The 15,842-nt window shown below is 64.7% G+C and overlaps 7 protein-coding genes across 7 annotated transcripts; 4 read left to right on the top strand and 3 right to left on the bottom strand.

Moving 5' to 3' along the window:
* Positions 1–1,451: 1,451 nt before the first annotated feature.
* EMIHUDRAFT_249989 (hypothetical protein) lies at positions 1,452–2,306 on the top strand (the record flags this gene model as incomplete). Its single annotated transcript, XM_005758612.1, has 4 exons — positions 1,452–1,481; positions 1,558–1,632; positions 1,706–2,116; positions 2,199–2,306. 4 exons carry the CDS (start codon positions 1,452–1,454, stop codon positions 2,304–2,306), a joined length of 624 nt encoding a protein of 207 aa, XP_005758669.1.
* A 311-nt stretch (positions 2,307–2,617) lies between these two features.
* Positions 2,618–4,094, bottom strand: EMIHUDRAFT_121349 (hypothetical protein; the record flags this gene model as incomplete). Its single annotated transcript, XM_005758611.1, has 4 exons — positions 2,618–2,953; positions 2,991–3,127; positions 3,223–3,228; positions 3,281–4,094. 4 exons carry the CDS (start codon positions 4,092–4,094, stop codon positions 2,618–2,620), a joined length of 1,293 nt encoding a protein of 430 aa, XP_005758668.1.
* Positions 4,095–5,778: 1,684 nt separating this feature from the next.
* EMIHUDRAFT_372335 (hypothetical protein) lies at positions 5,779–6,339 on the top strand. Its single transcript, XM_005758610.1, has one exon. The coding sequence runs from the start codon at positions 5,843–5,845 to the stop codon at positions 6,170–6,172; it is 330 nt and encodes a 109-aa protein (XP_005758667.1). The 5' UTR covers positions 5,779–5,842; the 3' UTR covers positions 6,173–6,339.
* A 319-nt stretch (positions 6,340–6,658) lies between these two features.
* Positions 6,659–7,849, bottom strand: EMIHUDRAFT_249986 (hypothetical protein; the record flags this gene model as incomplete). The annotated part of the gene is made up of 1 exon (XM_005758609.1): positions 6,659–7,849. One exon carries the CDS (start codon positions 7,847–7,849, stop codon positions 6,659–6,661), a length of 1,191 nt encoding a protein of 396 aa, XP_005758666.1.
* A 1,572-nt stretch (positions 7,850–9,421) lies between these two features.
* EMIHUDRAFT_121347 (hypothetical protein) lies at positions 9,422–11,701 on the top strand (the record flags this gene model as incomplete). The annotated part of the gene is made up of 1 exon (XM_005758608.1): positions 9,422–11,701. The coding sequence occupies one exon, from the start codon at positions 9,422–9,424 to the stop codon at positions 11,699–11,701; it is 2,280 nt and encodes a 759-aa protein (XP_005758665.1).
* Positions 11,702–11,824: 123 nt separating this feature from the next.
* Positions 11,825–12,490, bottom strand: EMIHUDRAFT_121346 (hypothetical protein; the record flags this gene model as incomplete). Its single annotated transcript, XM_005758607.1, has 1 exon — positions 11,825–12,490. One exon carries the CDS (start codon positions 12,488–12,490, stop codon positions 11,825–11,827), a length of 666 nt encoding a protein of 221 aa, XP_005758664.1.
* A 1,164-nt stretch (positions 12,491–13,654) lies between these two features.
* On the top strand, positions 13,655–15,269 carry EMIHUDRAFT_77352 (hypothetical protein; the record flags this gene model as incomplete). The annotated part of the gene is made up of 6 exons (XM_005758606.1): positions 13,655–14,299; positions 14,378–14,472; positions 14,542–14,638; positions 14,715–14,807; positions 14,936–15,033; positions 15,098–15,269. 6 exons carry the CDS (start codon positions 13,655–13,657, stop codon positions 15,267–15,269), a joined length of 1,200 nt encoding a protein of 399 aa, XP_005758663.1.
* Positions 15,270–15,842: the final 573 nt, after the last annotated feature.

The raw sequence follows: 15,842 nt of genomic DNA, 5'->3' as shown, positions 1-15,842 counted from the left end.
CGCTTTCGCCCGCGCTCCTACCGAACAATGTCTACTAGCAACGACGAGTGTCCGCCTACAGCTGAGACCGAGGCGACGGCGAGCAGACGGTTCAGGGAGGCGAGATGCGGTCCACGTACCAGTCCTCTGACCACCGCAGGGCGGCTGCTGTGCGAGAGAAGCCGCGCCACTCGTTGTCTCGCACAGGTCGGAGGCTCACAGAGGGCGGGAGCCGGTCCAGCAGCCGGCGTATGTTGGTGTCTCCCACGATGCCAGTATCTCCGACGTCGACGTCGAGCACGCGCAGTGCTCCGAGGTCGAGCTCACAGGGGTGCGAGCGGCGGAGAAGGGAACGTAGAAACTTCTTGCTTGAGGGATTCTCGCGGCCGTGCAGCGGACAGAGGAACGAGACGGGCGTGAGCAGAAGCAGCTCGTTGCCTGTAACCAGACACACCAGCTCGCGCAGCTGGTCAAACGCGAGCAGCCGGTCCGGGTTGGCAGCAAGCAGGCGCACGGCCTCTTCGCAGAGGGCGCCGGCACGGTGCTGCCCCGTCCCGGGGTAGATGGCCTTCTTCAGCTGCGAGAGAAAGTCGCTCCGATTCAGCGTGCCCGAGCCGCTGAAGTCGAGTGCAGGAACCGTGAGCGTGCGCCTGCTTGGAATAGGCTCCGTCGACTGGAGGAGCCGCAGAGTCACCGCCGCATCAGGCGCGTTGATGCTCAGCCGGAACGACTCGAGCTGCGTCTCATCCGAGATCGAATGTGCCTGCGGCACACGTGGGACGTGAGAGCTGTGACGGGGTGAGAGCTGAGTGCCGGCTGGACGGCTGGTGTGCACCCCGGTGTTGAAGATGAAGAGAATCTCCCGGTCAATTCTGAAAGTCTCGCGCGAGTAGTCGGTCAGCTGGGCAAAGCTGCACATGTGGCCGCCGACGTCCCCATATAGCATGATAGTGCCGTCGACCTCCTGTTGTCCAGCACGGTAGCGGTTCACGCCGTCGACGAGTTGGAACTGTGTGGACCGCCACGGCGCCGGCTGTGGTGTGGGCGACGGTTCTGCGGGCGGCATGGTGCTGTCGCATCGCGCTTGTGCCGGGACCGCTTCTTCTTCTTCTGACTATTGCCGTGGTCGCTGCTGTTGCTGCTCATGTGCAAGCCGCGAGGTGTGTAGCCAGCCAGATCCAGCTGCGCAACGCGAGCGGAGCGAGCGAAGCGCCAGGACGGCGCCCGTCCCTTGTAACGCTTCACGCGCGTCGCTGAGGCGTGCTGTGAAGGGCTCGCGTGATCGCGAGCATCGCACAACATCGCCATTTATCGCATTTTATCGCCAAATATCGCGCGGTATCGCGGTTGCGATATTGTGAAAAATTCCCTCTAGAGCAGGGCTCTGTCTGCTGTGAGAGAGAGAGAGAGAGAGAGAGAGAGAGAGAGAGAGTTCCTCAGTTACTAATCAACTCTTTTTTTTTGGGGGGGGTATGTGGCTCTTACGTTTTTGCTGTGATTCTGTGTGAGCTCTGTGTCTTGTTTTGCCAAGCGAGCGAAATTCTTTTTGAGGCGGCTCCAGTGGTGTACCTGTGTTAGTGCCAGTGCGCGCCAGTCCCGTGCCCAGTGTTGCGAGTAAAATTCTTTTTGCCGCCGACGATTTTGGCCGTGGTGGTGAGGCAATAGCGGCATGGATGGATCAGCCGACCGAGATGCGCTGCGGTTCGTCTTCGAGGCGTGTGCACAGGACGACGACGGGCGGGTCAAAACGTCGGAGCTGTCCAGCAAGCTGCAGCAAGCCGGCGGCCCCGCGAAGCTTGGCGTGCTCCTCAGCGTGCTGCAATCGAGTGCAAACGCGGCGTTGGACTGGGAGGAGGCGCTGAGTCTGGCCCAGCTGGACTCGGCCGTGCCCAAGTTGGGGAGGCTTCCGAGCAGCGAGGAGAAGCGCGAGTCGATGGAGGCTGACCGGGGGTGGGCTCCTGGACCTGGGCTGTGCGGACCGGGGGTGTCCCTCGGCGAGGCCTCGCTGCTGCTGCTCTTCGAGGGCGCCGAGTGGGAGACGCGCGTCGACGTCGGCCTCACAGTGGAGTACGTCAAGTTGCTGGCGCGAGAGCACTTTGCCGACTCGCTGCGCGGAGTCTACGCGGACGCCCAGCTGGTGCTACGCGAGTCGCGATCCCAACCCCCAGCCGCGGCGTCTGTCGCCCAGCCTTCGTCCCTCCCCTCTCCCCACCCCGCAGGAGCTGCGGCTCGACGGCAAACCGCTGATGGACCCGATGTCGCTGATCGATTACGAGATAGGCGCCGGAACGAGCTCGAGGATCGACTGCTCGGTTCGCGAGGTCTGACGGTGCAGCGCGCAGTGCGAGGCGTCTCGCGAGCCTTGGTAGGGCCGCGCCAGGGCAGTGTGTCTGGACCAGCACAGCAGGGCAACACGCGAGGCTAAACACGCGAGGCTACTCGCAGCCGTCTCTCAGAACGAGAGCGCACGACGAGTTGAGAGGAAGAGAGAGCGGGAGAGCGATAACTGGCGATAACTCGGGGGACAGCGTCATCCAATGTCGTCTCTTTTATCATGTAATATGACGAATACACAACGGCCAACACAACCAACTACAGACTCGGAGCCCACGGCGAGGAGGATGACTGTCCTTACGTATTAGGGTTGCCTGGAGGCGGTCACCCACCCGTCTGGCGCCTGCTGCTCGACAAGCAGCAAGTGCCTCCGCGTGGCCTCGGCGATCTCCGAGACGCGTATGCGGTCGAAGTTGCCGGCGAAGCGTGTCTTTTGGGCGAAGGGGTCCTCGAGGGCGATCATCAGGTTGACGAGGCCGGCCGAAGCGAGCTGGACGGCGCACGCGAACAGGATGGCGAAGAGGAGCGCGCGGTCGGGGTCGTCGCCAGACTGCTCCGCCTCCTCGACGATGGAGGCGTAGTATGGGCCGTACAGCACGGGCATGATGAGGACGTAGACGCGCGAGAAGGCGCGGAACACCTGCGGTGCGGCGCTCCTTGATCTAGACTCAACTCACATCAACTGACATGGACAAGAACAAAGCGCGCAGTGCCTGCGGCGTGCGGTACTCCTTGATGGCGGTGAGCTGCTCCCACGCGATGCCGATCTGCGAGATGTACGAGTCGAGCCGGTGCGCCTCTCCGCCCGGGAGGCCTATGGGAAGGCTCCGAGCCGCTCCCGAGAAGGTTCGTGGAAGAGCCGGGGCCCGCCTCTCTGGTCTGGAGGCCTCGCGTCTTGAGCTCCTGCACGAGCGCCTGCGGAAGGGGAGGGAGGGGGGGGGTGGCGAGGGGAGGGGGGAGGGGCGACGGGCTCGTCCGGGAGGCCCCGCGTATCTGCCCCTGCGCGCCTGCAGCTGCGAGAGGGAGCCGTCCACGAGCAGCTTGAACTCGTTGGCAAGCGCGTGCCGCCGCGCTTGGTCCTCTGCTGCGCCGTAGAGGCGCATGACGTGCCGCAGGCGCATGTAGCGGGGGACGGCGAAGTAGGCGACGAGCGTCGAGAGCAGCCGGCCGAAGAGGTCGTGCAGCTGCTCTCGCCCCGCTGGCGGCTCGAGCAGCTCGCTCATCCTCCTCCACTCGCCGCCGTCTTTGACCTTCCAGGTGTGCACCGCACTCCACAGCCGGGTCACGAGCGACATGACCGTGCTCAGCAGCGAGAGGGCCATCTCCCGCCGCCCAAAGGACCAGCCGATGCACTGCGAGATCGGGAAGATGACCGCCATCGACACCAGGTTCCAGTCGAGACCGAACGAGAGCCCCACCGAGGCGCCGCCGCGGCCGTACAAGATGACCGACGCGACTGCAATCACGCAGCCGAGCACGGAGTCGAAGGAGAGGAGCGCCCGGAAGGCGAGGTTGAAGGCGGCGACCAGGTTCAGGACCGTCCCGCATCCCGGCACCTTGCACCTTGCTGCCTCCACGCGGGACTGCAGCGTCTCAAAGTCGTCGGACGGCGCCGCCTCGGGGAGGAAGGACTCGTGGAGGCTGAGGAGGGAGGACGCGGCGGCCGTCCGCTTCCCCATGCTGCCGCTAAGTTCAACCTCGCATCGCTCAACCTCTGAGACGGGAAGGCTCTGCCGCAGATGGATGGCGTGGCCGGAGAGGAACCGGTTGTACGACGCCATCGCGGGCGACTCCAGCGGACCCGGCTGGCGTCCCGAATAGCACGCGTTGATGAGACGGCGGCAAGGCGAGGGACGTGGCGGTGACGTTTGCATGGGCATTTCCGGTGTGCGCGCCACTGTGGGGTGGCCTTGCCGTCGGGGAAAACTGGGGAAGCGTTATTTGCTGAGAAAAAAATTCGGATCAGTAACCAGCCTCCGGCGGGGCCCCCCGCTACCATCCAAACCCGAGTCCCTCTACTATCATAGGTAGAGGCTCAAGTGCGACATATAACTCCACACCCACGCACATGCACAAAGCAACTCTCACGGCACACGGGCGCCGGGTGGAGCGGCGGCGGCGGCGGCAGCAGCACGCGCGGGCGGACGGATTCGGACGGGGCGGAGCAGCGACCGCCTGGGCGGCCGCTGCTCTGTCTGCCAGAGCGCGCCGTCTGCCTGCGCAGCTCGAGCGCGGTCAGGTGCGAGGACGCTGGCGGCGCGGGGAAACGCGGCGGCGGTGGCGGCGGCGGCGGCGGCGGCGGCAGCGGCACGCGCGGGCGGACGGATTCGGACGGGGCGGAGCAGCGACCGCCTGGGCGGCCGCTGCTCTGTCTGCCAGAGCGCGCCGTCTGTGCGCAGCTCGAGCGCGGTCAGGTGCACAGGGAAGCGTGGCGGCGCGGGGACGCGCGGCGGCGGTGGCGAGCAGGCGAGCGGCCCGCGCGCGGCGAGGCGGACAGGTGATCGGCAGGCGGGTGATGGGCCGGAGAGTGACCGCGCCCAGCGATCGGAGCGAGCCGATCGTCGCTCGGCCGCAGCTGACCTCGAAGGCGTGCGGAGCGCGACTGTCGGTGTCGGGGGGCGGCCGTCATGTGGCGAGGAGGGAGGACGACAAGTGCGCGTCGTACGGGTCGCTCTTCATCAACCAGTCGAGCGGACGGCGTCGGTCAAAGCAAAGAGGGCCGGTGGGGGCCGGTGAGGCCGGCGAGATTCGTTGCGAGATACGGTTCGCGCCCAAACACAAGTTTGGACGCTCTGTGGACGCGCCGCAAAATCAGGCAATTGGAAAGGGGGCTACTGGGGCGGCCAATTCACACCTCGCGGGACTACTTATGTTTTCGTAAACGTAGTCGTGGCCCCCCGCTACGTCGCACGAGTGCAACCGGGTAGCGGGGGGCTATTATTGCTCCGAGTAGAGGGGGCGTCCTGCAGTTAAGGGGAAACCTGGTACGCGGGTCCAACCCTCGGAGAGTATTCTTTAGCTCCGAGTAGAGGGGGCGCTCCGCTGCTAGGGGAAACCTGGAGCGCGGAGCTAACCCTCGGAGACCCGTGTTATGGCCCTGCGACCGCGCACCCCCGGGGCTAGGGCTCTCTAGCCCGTAAGCGTAACCCGATGCCGAGCGTCCGGCCAACTGGGTGCGCTTCTCAGCTCCCCGGTCCTGGGCGTGAGGTTAATGACCGCACTCCAAGTGCTCCAAGTGCACTGCGAGGACGGCGAGGCACTTAGCTCCGTGCACTTATTTACCGCCCTCGCCGCAGGCAAGCTCATTCACAATCTCTGCTCTGCGATGCCGATGGCACTGTGATCTGTGTGCTGTGAAGAACGACTGAGATACGTTGCTCATGCAGCCCTAGCCAATTCTTGGTGGTCCAAGTCACCTCGAGCGATTCTAAGATCAGGTCTCCCACCTCCCCGCTGGAAACGAACATCTAAGTTTCAAATCTCGAATAAATCTCGAAGCACACTTGAATGCTCACTTGGCAGGTAACATATGCGCCACGCGCCTCAACCGCTCCTCTGGTCGCCGCCGGCCTCCGCGGCGGCGGCGATGTCCCAGCGCCACCCATCGGCCAGCCCTCAGATCGATCGATCGGCGCTCAAAGTCGGCTTCAGATCCGAGAACGCTGCTGGCGCCGCCGCCGATCCCAGCGGCGACGCCAGCAGCATCCTCTGCTCTCCAATGCGCCGAGAAGCGACACGGGGGTGCTCGGCCCGCCATGGACGACGAAGGCTCCGCCGGGCGCGCGTCGGCCGGTCCGGTGGCACCCTCTGCGCGCGGCACCTGCCGGCGCCCCGACGACAGCCGTCGCGCCACCGCTGATGGAGGGGCGGTCGGCGCCGCTGCCGCCGCGCCGCCGGTGGGAGGGGCACTGGTGGTGGCCTGGGCGGCCCTCCGCCGCCGCTCGGGGCGCCCGGGCAGCGGTGGCAGCCTGCCGCCGCACCACTTCGAAATGCCCGCTGACCACTTCGAAATGCCCGCTCCGGCGGCCCGCGCGCCGCGCTATTCTTTTTTCTACTAAGCAAAATTCGAGCCAATTGAGGAAACTGAAGCGGGCAGGCTGGAAGCACTGAGGGACGGCCGATGTTCGCCCAGTGGTAGACCTGATCTTAGAATCGCTCCCTCGTCGAGGTACTGGGCCCCCGCGTCAGCTTAGTGCTGCATTTTTTGTTCAGCACGTTCGCCGCCTTCCAGAGGAATTTTTTACCCCGTCGCTCTCACGACACTAGGCACGGGACTGGCGCGCACTGGCACTAAGACTAACACAGAAAAAGAATTCACGCAGTCCTTGTACAATAGAGCGTACGATCACAAGGAGTCCTCCAGATGCGTCTCCGCCGCGCGCCAGTCACACGGCAGCGCGAGAAGCCGCAGGTGCCTCGCAACAGCGGCAAAGGCGCTCCTCAGCTCCATGCCCGACGTCGCCTCGACGCCTGCAAGGATCGCGGCTCGAGCGACCATGAGCGCCTTCCCCAGCGCGTTCGCCTCACAACATAGCCGAGTGTGCACCCGCCCCTCGCGCGACTCAAACTCGAATGGCGACTGATGAACCGAGTACAGGCCGAACGTGCGAGCGAGCGCCGGCGCCTGCAGAGCTTTTGATGAGTTTGCTGCGACGCCCCACGCGCCGTCGTGCGGCGCAGCCTCAATCAGCAGGACGCCTTGCGTGCTGAGCAGGAGGCGGCGCAGGCCCTCGTCCTGCGAGAACTTGAGCAGGCAGACGACCGACCCCACCAGTACGTGCACCCCGTGGTGGCCCCACCACGTGTAGTCGGCCACCCGCCTCGTTGCTCTTGCGGCCACCTCCTTCGACTCGGCCGCAGCTCGGATCGTAGCCTGCGTGCGAAGGGCGTCCGCCAGCGATTCGTGTGGCGGCACGCCACCGCTCGGAGCGAGCAAATGCTGCTTGAAGGCCATGAGCAGCGCCTCTGACGTGGCGAATCGCAGCCTCATGCCACGATGGCTCACAGTCACACCGGCGCCGCAGGGCCAAAAGTTGCTAAACGGCGAGTTGTGGAAGGCGATCACGCCCGAAGGCGCGCCGTTCCGTGGTGTGCAGTCGAAGACGGCTCCCTTGAACTTGGGATTGAAGATCAGGATGGCGGGATCGTGGAGCTCAGCGCTCCAGCCAAGAGGGTCGCTCGGCCTCAAGGCCAACACCAGCGCCCGGCGACGCACGCTACCTGCCGCGCAATCGACTGTAGCAACCGCACTGTGGACATCTGCAGCGGCCTCGTCCGTGATGGTCAGCTCATCGCCATGGTCTCGGAATCCGAGCTGGATCAGCGCCGCCTCAACACCAGCAACACTCAATAGCTCGGCGGCAACGCGCGGGTTTGCGCGGCGCAGGGTCCGTTTCGCAGGGTCCGCGGCATTCAGCAGCAGTTTCCGAAGGAGCCCACACGCATGGAGGAAGGCGTCGCTGCTCGTGTACTGACTGTCGGCGAGCGAGGCCAGCGCGTGCGAGAATGGGCCAGTGTCGCCGGCTGCGAGACACATACAAGTGCGCTCACTTAATGATTTTCGACCGACCGCAGGGAAACGCAGGGGCGCCCCCCCCCGACCGAGCTGCGAAACAACGGCGTCCACACCGGCCGCCGCTCGAGAAGCCCCAAAATTTTCTTCGGCGCTGCGCGCCGTTGCAGTCGTAGCTGTAGTCGAGTGTATGTAGGTACACGTATGTTGCAGCCCAGCTATCGTGCCGCTAAAAGGTCCATGTGGCTAGAAAAAATGCTGCCGGTCGCCTCGAAAGCGCCCGCCGGTGTGTGTCCAAAGATGTAGCGCTACAAGTTTGGGGACGCATCCGACACAAGGTTTTCGCGCTTCTATGCTGGCCAACGGTGATGACGCCGTCGCGTCACCGACGGCTCGTGCTTGCGTATGATAGCAACCCCTCGTCCGACGGCAGCGTCCTCGTGTCCGCCACTCCGCCCGCGCGGCATCATTACTGTCCGCCTACACCACTGCGGCCGCGGCCGCACCCGCAATCGAGGGTGGAGAGTGGCCACGCGCTCAGTCACACTACTACGTGCCATCTGAGCACGTCTTGGCGTATACGAATGAATATCTCCCGATGCGTTCCGGGCCGCGAGCGGCCGAGGGGGTGCATTGTACCCACTCGCACGCCGGCACGAGCGCGGCGCCGCAGTGGGGCAAACGGGGCATCTGGGGCTAGCTCATCTATGAGCATCATCTCTGCCGCTTCTCGCCATCCCCGAGGAGCAGCGCGCCCGAAGCAGGTGAGTCACGGCCGCTGTCCAGCGAGCGCGGCGGCGGGCCTGAGGGAACCTCAAGGAGTAAATAGAAGTTCCGGGAGCGTGAGCTGGAAGTGACGGGAGTACAAGAAAATCGCCCAAAATTTTCTTCGGCGCTGACGCGCCGACAAAGCTGGTGTCCGACCCCGACCGCCGGCCGAAACAGCCGCGTCCAGCCCGACCTGCGGCCGGCCGAAAATCATTAAGTGTGCGCACTTGTATGCACAGGCCAGGACAGGTCGAGGGACACAGAAAGAAGAAAACATTGGTGGGACGGCACGCCGCCACCACACAGGGATTTTAACGGGGGTCAGGACGTTATAATTCTTTTTTGATAAAATTCGCTCCTCATCGCAAACCCTGTCAGCAGAGTCTCCTACGGGAATGTACGTAAGAGCTACATACACTGAAAATTCTCTCTCTCTCTCTGAAAATTTGGGAAAACATCGGGCCTGCGAGGTGGATGCTAGCATGAGCCCGATCCGTCGCAGTGCTCTTGCGTTACGGCGGTAGTGATCTAGATTCAACAACATACTAAAACCCAAATGCCACGTTCGGATCGCTTCTCATCGCAAACCCTGTCAGCAGTCCACCCTCGGGTATGTTCGTAAGAGCTACATACACTGAAAACCCTTGAGGAAGGGTACGTTCGCAAGAGCCACATACTCGTACCCGGTAAAAAAACGGAAAACTCGGCCGTTCCTGTTGCGTGTCAACGAGAGTCATATCGCTTGCGGGCGACGCGGCTGGCCGCTGCGCAAGGCAGGCAGGCGACCCAACATAGCACCACCGCCACAGCCGCATCCTCCCATCGTACATGGCAGCTGCGGTCGGTGACCCGCCGCAAGTGCAGGACCTCCACCCGGGCCTGATCGCATTTGTGACGGAGAACCCAACCCCCGATATCAGTCTCGCTGTACGACAGTTGCAGGGCTCGCAGGGACACGTGCTAGCGATCTCGCCGCCGCGGACTCAGCATGCCGTGCTCTCCGTGGGCGCGAATTGGGCCAACCTGACACGTGCAGAGGAGGCCACCGAGCACTGGGCGCGCCTAGCAGCCCGGCACGGAACGTCGTCTGACTCCACAGTCCAGCGCAATATCCGCCGCTGGCTGATACTGCGCGAGGTGATCCGCGAGAGGCCGGATATTCGTCCAGACACCGCGCTCGTCCTCGTCGAACGCAACGTGCTGCTCTTCCAGGACATCAAGCGCTGGCTGCACGTCGTGCGGAGCAGTCCGTCGCACGGCGCGAGTGTCGCGGCCCTCGCGGGTCGTGCAGTCCTAATCCTATCTCCCGAGGCGCTGGCTCGCTTCGCCACCTACCTGAGGTGGCTCACTGCCGGTCCAACCTCGCGGCTCGCGGCAGAGCTTGATCGCTTCGGTGTGCCCGCTGCGCAGCGCAGCGAGGCTGCGCGGCCACAGCTCGCGGTGGGGAGCCGTCATGCGCTGCTGCACCGTCGCTGCACCAATCGGTCAGCCGCGCGGGCCAACTGCACCTTTCTGCGTGCGCCTCACCGCAGAGCTTTGCCCGCGGATCTCCCCACGGCCACGGCTCTCCCCATGTGGGCGGAGTTTGACGCGGTGCGAGCCTTTTGCAAGCGCTCCAAGGAGAGCTCTCTGGCGTACAGTCTTCTCCCGATCCGCTGCTCCCTCTGTCGGTCTGAGGCCGACCCCTTCACCGGCAACTGCGCAAGCTCGGACTACCGAGAAGACCACCGTGCCCACCTGGAGCAGGCGTACGAACAGCAGCCCGCCGGCCCGTGCTCGACGGAGTACCGCACCGACCCCGAAGGGACTGTCGCGTACCGCATGGATAGCGTGCCGTGGGGCAGGAGCAACGCGGAAAGCGTGCAGGCGCTCAAGCCCGCGCCATCGCTGGCTGGGACGGACGCTGGGCGATGGCTCGCATCACTGAGGCTGCGGGGCACTTCTTGGCTAGTTCGAAGCTCCAGCGGGCATCTGCACCGCTTGTGCCTTGCCAACCTCAGAGGACCCGCCGCCGTCACGGCGCCGTACATGGGCCTGTTGGTGTCCGGACGCAGGCAACCCTCGCCGCGGGGCGGCGCGGCGTTGCAAATTTCCGACGGTAGCGAGGCGGGCGGCAACAAGAGCAGGGGCAGCGTGGGCGACGGCGGCGGCGAGAGCGGCAACTTCCTCGTCCTCACCTATGGCCGAGCCGGCTCGACCTGGTTCATGGAGCAGCTGGCTCGGTACAACTGCGTCGCTACCGTCACCGCCGAGCCGCTGACGGTCCTGCAGGGTTGGATTCCCACACAAGTGGCGCCGATGACGCTGTGGCAAAACTGGACGCACAGCCAGAGCGCCGAGCGCGTGCTGCACGACCTCGACAGTGCCTTTTCCACGGCGCCCTGGGAGCTGCACCGGGACGGGGCATGCCGCAAGCCGCCCTGCCGCATACCACCGCCGCGGAAGCTTTGCAGCGGAGAGCCATCATGCTGTTCGCGCGCGTCCCGCGGAATGAAGGTGATGCTGCCGCTCTTGCCTCCCAGGGGTGGCGCCGATGCGCTCCTGTCCGCCGCGGTCGAGCGGCGGTGGCAGGTGCTGCACTTGATCCGCGCGTCCGTCATCCGGCGCGCAATCTCGGTGCAGCGGATGCAAATCACGGGCGTGCACCACACAAAGGCGCAGAAAGAGAGCGCCGCGGGCACGGGCAAGATCGACCGCATCCAGGTATCGCCGGAGGCGCTCGCGGGCCTGACAATGGACTACGTCGCCATGATCACGCGGCACCGGAGGGCCATTCGCGACGCTATTCCCGAGGCGCGCACCCTCGAGCTCTTCTACGAGGACGTGCTGATGCAACGGCCTGGGAACCGGTGGCGAGACATCCTTGACTTTCTCGCCTTTGCCCCTCGGCAGCCGACCGCCCACCAAGCGCGTGAGTTGCTCCAGATCTCGCCCACCACCCTCGTCGCGTGCGAGCGCCTCGTCGAGCAGTACGACGTGCTCGAGCGGCTACTGCGAGAGCAGCTGCGCTCGCTCAAGGACGACCAGCAGGCGATCCTCACCTACGCCTTGAGCGAGTGCAGACGGCCAAGCGGCACGCCACCGGTCAGGCGGTACCTGCGCAGATGAGGCACCAACTAAAGATACTGTGACGATCCACGAGACCCTCTTAGGTGCAGGTAAGCATTTCTCAACACAAATCTTTTAGTAAGAAATGCTTGCCGATGCCCGCATGCGGCATGGACACGGTGTTTATGTATTCACGGTGTGTTGGGGGCCTGGCTGAGCGCGCAAGCCGAGCAGAGGCGCAACGAGGGACCACCACGCGCCAAGCAGGTCCAGCGGTGGTCTGCCCCCTTCGCGCGAGCACGATGCCGCGTCGCGCATCATTGGCGATAGGAGCTCGGCTGTGTGGCACGCGTGCAGTGCGACGCACGGCAGCCCGAGGCCTGGGTGCTCTGCCGGCGTCAGCATCTGGTCCGGCAGAGGCTGCGAGCCGTTCGCCTGCCTCTGTAGGTACGCACGTGCCTCGTCGACGTCCCATGGCCGCCCGTCCGAGCCATGGCAGCCGAGCAGCAGCAGCTGCGGCGTCTGGTACGTGGCGGAGCGGCAGATGTGTATGCGCAGCAGGTCGGGTTGCGGCTGGTCGTCCAGCGCAGACACGTCGAGTGCAGATGAGTCGGCCGTGCTGCAGATTGGCTCCTCCAGCACCGGAGGGTCCTCCTCCTCTCCGCCCTGCCTGCGGGCGGCGATCGGAGGCTGCACAACAATCGGACTTGAGCGGAGGAAGCCAGGCGGAGGCGCAAAGGCGCCCGAGTCGGATAACGGCCCGGGCTCGAACCAGGCCCAGGTCGGGGCCGTGTGATGCAGAAGGGCGAACTGACGTGCCATCCGCTCGAACTCGGACTGGGAGAGCATCTACTGGCGACACTCCCGCACAGGCGGGATAAAGAAATACACCGATCTGGCTGCTGACTGCACTCCAAGTGCTCCAAGTGCTCCACTGCAACATCCAAAATCCTGCTCGTGCAGGTGGGGACCACCCTGTCCTCCTCCCGTGCCTCATTTGGGTTGTCTCTTTCTTTCTTTCTTTAGGGGGAACATGGCTCATGGGGAGAGATTTTTAGCAATACCAAACACACTCACACACTCATGGGACGTCGTGTAAAGCAAGACTAAGGCGCTGTTTCCGCCAAGGCGGGCACGCCCCTCAGCGTCACGGCCCGCCGCCTCTCCGAGCGCACGAATCGGCGGGGCGAGCCTCCCGATCCCGCAGCTCCCGCTCCAGGTGCCGGCCTCTCCGAAACGGGCGGCATGCGCGGGGCCCCGCCTGCGCGCGGCGACAGGGACTGCCTGTGCGCCCGCTGGACTTGGCACCTCCTCGGCTCTCGCGTACGCGGCGAATCTGGCGGCGATGCCGCCACCGCCCGAGTTGGCCGCCTCGGCGTGGCGTCGAGCGATGCCGTCAGCCCGTCCAGTGTTTCGAAGGAGCGGCGGAGCGACCTTGCGGTGTGTCCGTAAGCTTGACTCGTAGTCTCTGCCGGCGCCTTGCTCCTGCCGAGAGCTAGATTGGCGCGGCCAATGCGGGCGAGCTTTTGTTGCAGCGCCGCCAGCTCCTCACCCAGCCTTTTGAGATATGATCCCTCAAAGTCGAATTTTCGTTTACTGGTGACCATAGTACCGTTTGTCTTGTTTGCATTTCTCAAACGAATCCTTTAAAGTCTCGACAATCACTAAGCTGCTTATGTGGCACCGCAGAGGCTCCCTTGGGGATGCCTGAGGCTGCCGCCACCCCAACCACTCACTAAGCCGTACGTGGACGCATTCAAATCTACTATTTTCCCCCCTCTACTCGGAGCTAAGAAAGAAAGAAAGAAAGCAGACGACCCAAGCTAGTCCAGCCTCCGTTTCTTTCTTGATCGCTTGTCATGTGAGAGATAAGTTGTGTTCTTGTTTCGTGCGCTTTCTCTTTCTTCCGCTGGTTGCTCTGTAGCGGCCAGAGGGGCCTTGCAGCCCGTGCGGCTGCTGCTCGAGAGGTGCAGCTGCAGCCCCTCCGCCAGTCACGCACTGTATCGACTTACGATGGCGGCCCTCGCTGCCGCCCTCGCCACGGCCGTGAGTGCGTACAACAACGGGATGGGCGAGCGCCCTCCCATGGGCTGGCAGACGTGGTGCTCCGTTGGCGAGTGCGGCGAGGACCACTGCTTCGACGGCCAGATTCGGGCGATGGCCGACACGCTGGTCTTGAGCGGAATGAAGGACCTCGGCTACGATTGGGTCGTCCTGGACGACTGCTGGCACCCGACGCGAGACAACGCGACGGCCGAGCTCGTGCCGTACCCACGCTTCTTCCCAGACGGGATGAAGCCTGTGATTGACTACGTCCACTCGCTCGGCCTCAAGTTCGGCCTGTACACGAGCGTGGGCGATCGCACGTGCCACGGTGGCTGGTCACCAGGGTCATTCGGCCACTACGAGAGGGATGCGCGCACCTTCGCGGCGTGGGGCGTGGACTATGTCAAGATCGACTACTGTGGCTCGCACGATTCGGTCGAGGGCCACCGTAACATGTCGCGCGCCCTCAACGCGACCGGCCGGCCGATGTCGTACATGCTCTGCCGCGGCCCGTACCAGCAGCAAGATCACTGGGGCTACGCGCCGGGCATCGCCCAGGGCTGGCGCGCCACGGGCGACCACCACGACAACTTTGCGAGCGTGAGGCAGCAGGTTGGGGCTGACCTGCCACTCGACCGCGGCTGCCCTGCCACTCAGCCACGCCAGCGAGCTCGCCTTCGCTGCCCGCAGGTGGAGGCTGTACGCGGGAAGGCGAGCTGGAGCGGGCCGTTTGGGTGGGCCTACCTCGACATGATGATGACGGGCGGGCAGGGCTGCAAGGACCAGTGCGTTGGGCCAGAGTCGGACCAGGGACACTGCAACTGGACAAAGCCGGAGCACTGCCCCGGGATGAGCGAGGAGGAGTACCGCACCGAGGCCTCGCTCTACGTGGTTGTCTCCTCCCCGCTGATGGTCGGCACGGACATCCGGCTCATGACTCCAATCATGAAGGTGCGGCGGCGCGGCGGGGTGTGGAGCACGCGTAGCAGGCCGGATCACGACGCCCTCCTCCCGCCCCGCGCAGGAGCTGCTGCTCAACAAGGAGGCCATCGCCATCAACCAAGACTACAAGGCGGTGCCAGGCGACGCGATGCCCTCCTGCCACGGCTCTTCTCAAGAGGTGCAGCCGTCCCGCCGCGAGACCTGATTCACCTGAGTTAATCCACTTTGACTCCGCCGCCCCACCGCGAGATCCGGGCGCTGCGGGACCTCTGCCCACCTGCGTCCCCTCTCCCCTCCCCTCCCCAGGCGTGGGTCCGCCGCTTGTCAAACGGCGACTCTGCGGTGGCCCTGACCAACTGGGGCAACCACACCGCCTCCTTGGCAGTCTGCCTCGATGCGATTGGGTTGCACCGCGTGCGGGGGCACCGTCGCTGAGCGCCAAGTCTGAGGACGCCCGCCGGACGATAGGTGGACGCACGGCGAGACGGCAGGCGCGCGCAACGTGTGGGCGAGGCAGAGCCTCGGCACCTTCTCGCGCCGCTTCGAGGCCAAGGTGCGGGCCCACGACACGCTGTTGCTGCTGCTCAGCCGAACTGGTGCGGCAGGGTCGCCGGAGAACAAGGTAGCGGTGGCCATGTAGTCCCCACGGCGGCGGCGCGGGGCGCGGGAGCCTCGATGCTCTTTCCCGCAGCGCCGGAGGGGGTGTCGCGCGCGACAGCGGCTTATGGTCCGCGAGGCGGCACAACCCCGAACATTTCCGCGGGCCCCGCTCCTCTTTTTCTCCACGCCGAGGCTTCGGTTCATCTTCATGCATCACAGAGACACAGTCCTAAAACATCATTGCGGTATCGCTCTCACGGTCTGCCGGCATCGCCTGTGATGTCGTCGTCCCAATATTTCTTTATTTGTGTGAGTGGATTCAATTTCAAGATCAAAAATTCTGGGGATTTTGGCCCAGACGCCAGAGCCCAGAGATCAGCTCCTTCGCAGGAGACGCTCGGCCATACACGCGGCGGCAAGGGCGCCAATCAGCACCACTGCACCCCAATCTACGCCTGAGCCCGCGATCACTCCCTCGCACCCGCCCGGCACCACCCCCGCCCGCCCGGCCTCCTCCGCCTCGGCCTCCTCGGCCTCCTCGGCCTTCTCCGCCTCGCGCACGCGGCGCAGCACGAGCCCGGCCAGCTCGTCCGCGTCGAAGGCGGCGGCGGGG

This window comes from Emiliania huxleyi (assembly GCF_000372725.1).
Source record: "Emiliania huxleyi CCMP1516 unplaced genomic scaffold EMIHUscaffold_852, whole genome shotgun sequence".
NCBI classification, from domain to species: domain Eukaryota; phylum Haptophyta; order Isochrysidales; family Noelaerhabdaceae; genus Emiliania; species Emiliania huxleyi.
This window is presented reverse-complemented; position numbering and strand designations above follow the sequence as displayed.

Bases quoted from the DNA above. Each gene is read 5' to 3' on its own strand.
- EMIHUDRAFT_372335 (XM_005758610.1), top strand. From the start codon at position 5,843: ATGCGCCACGCGCCTCAACCGCTCCTCTGGTCGCCGCCGGCCTCCGCG.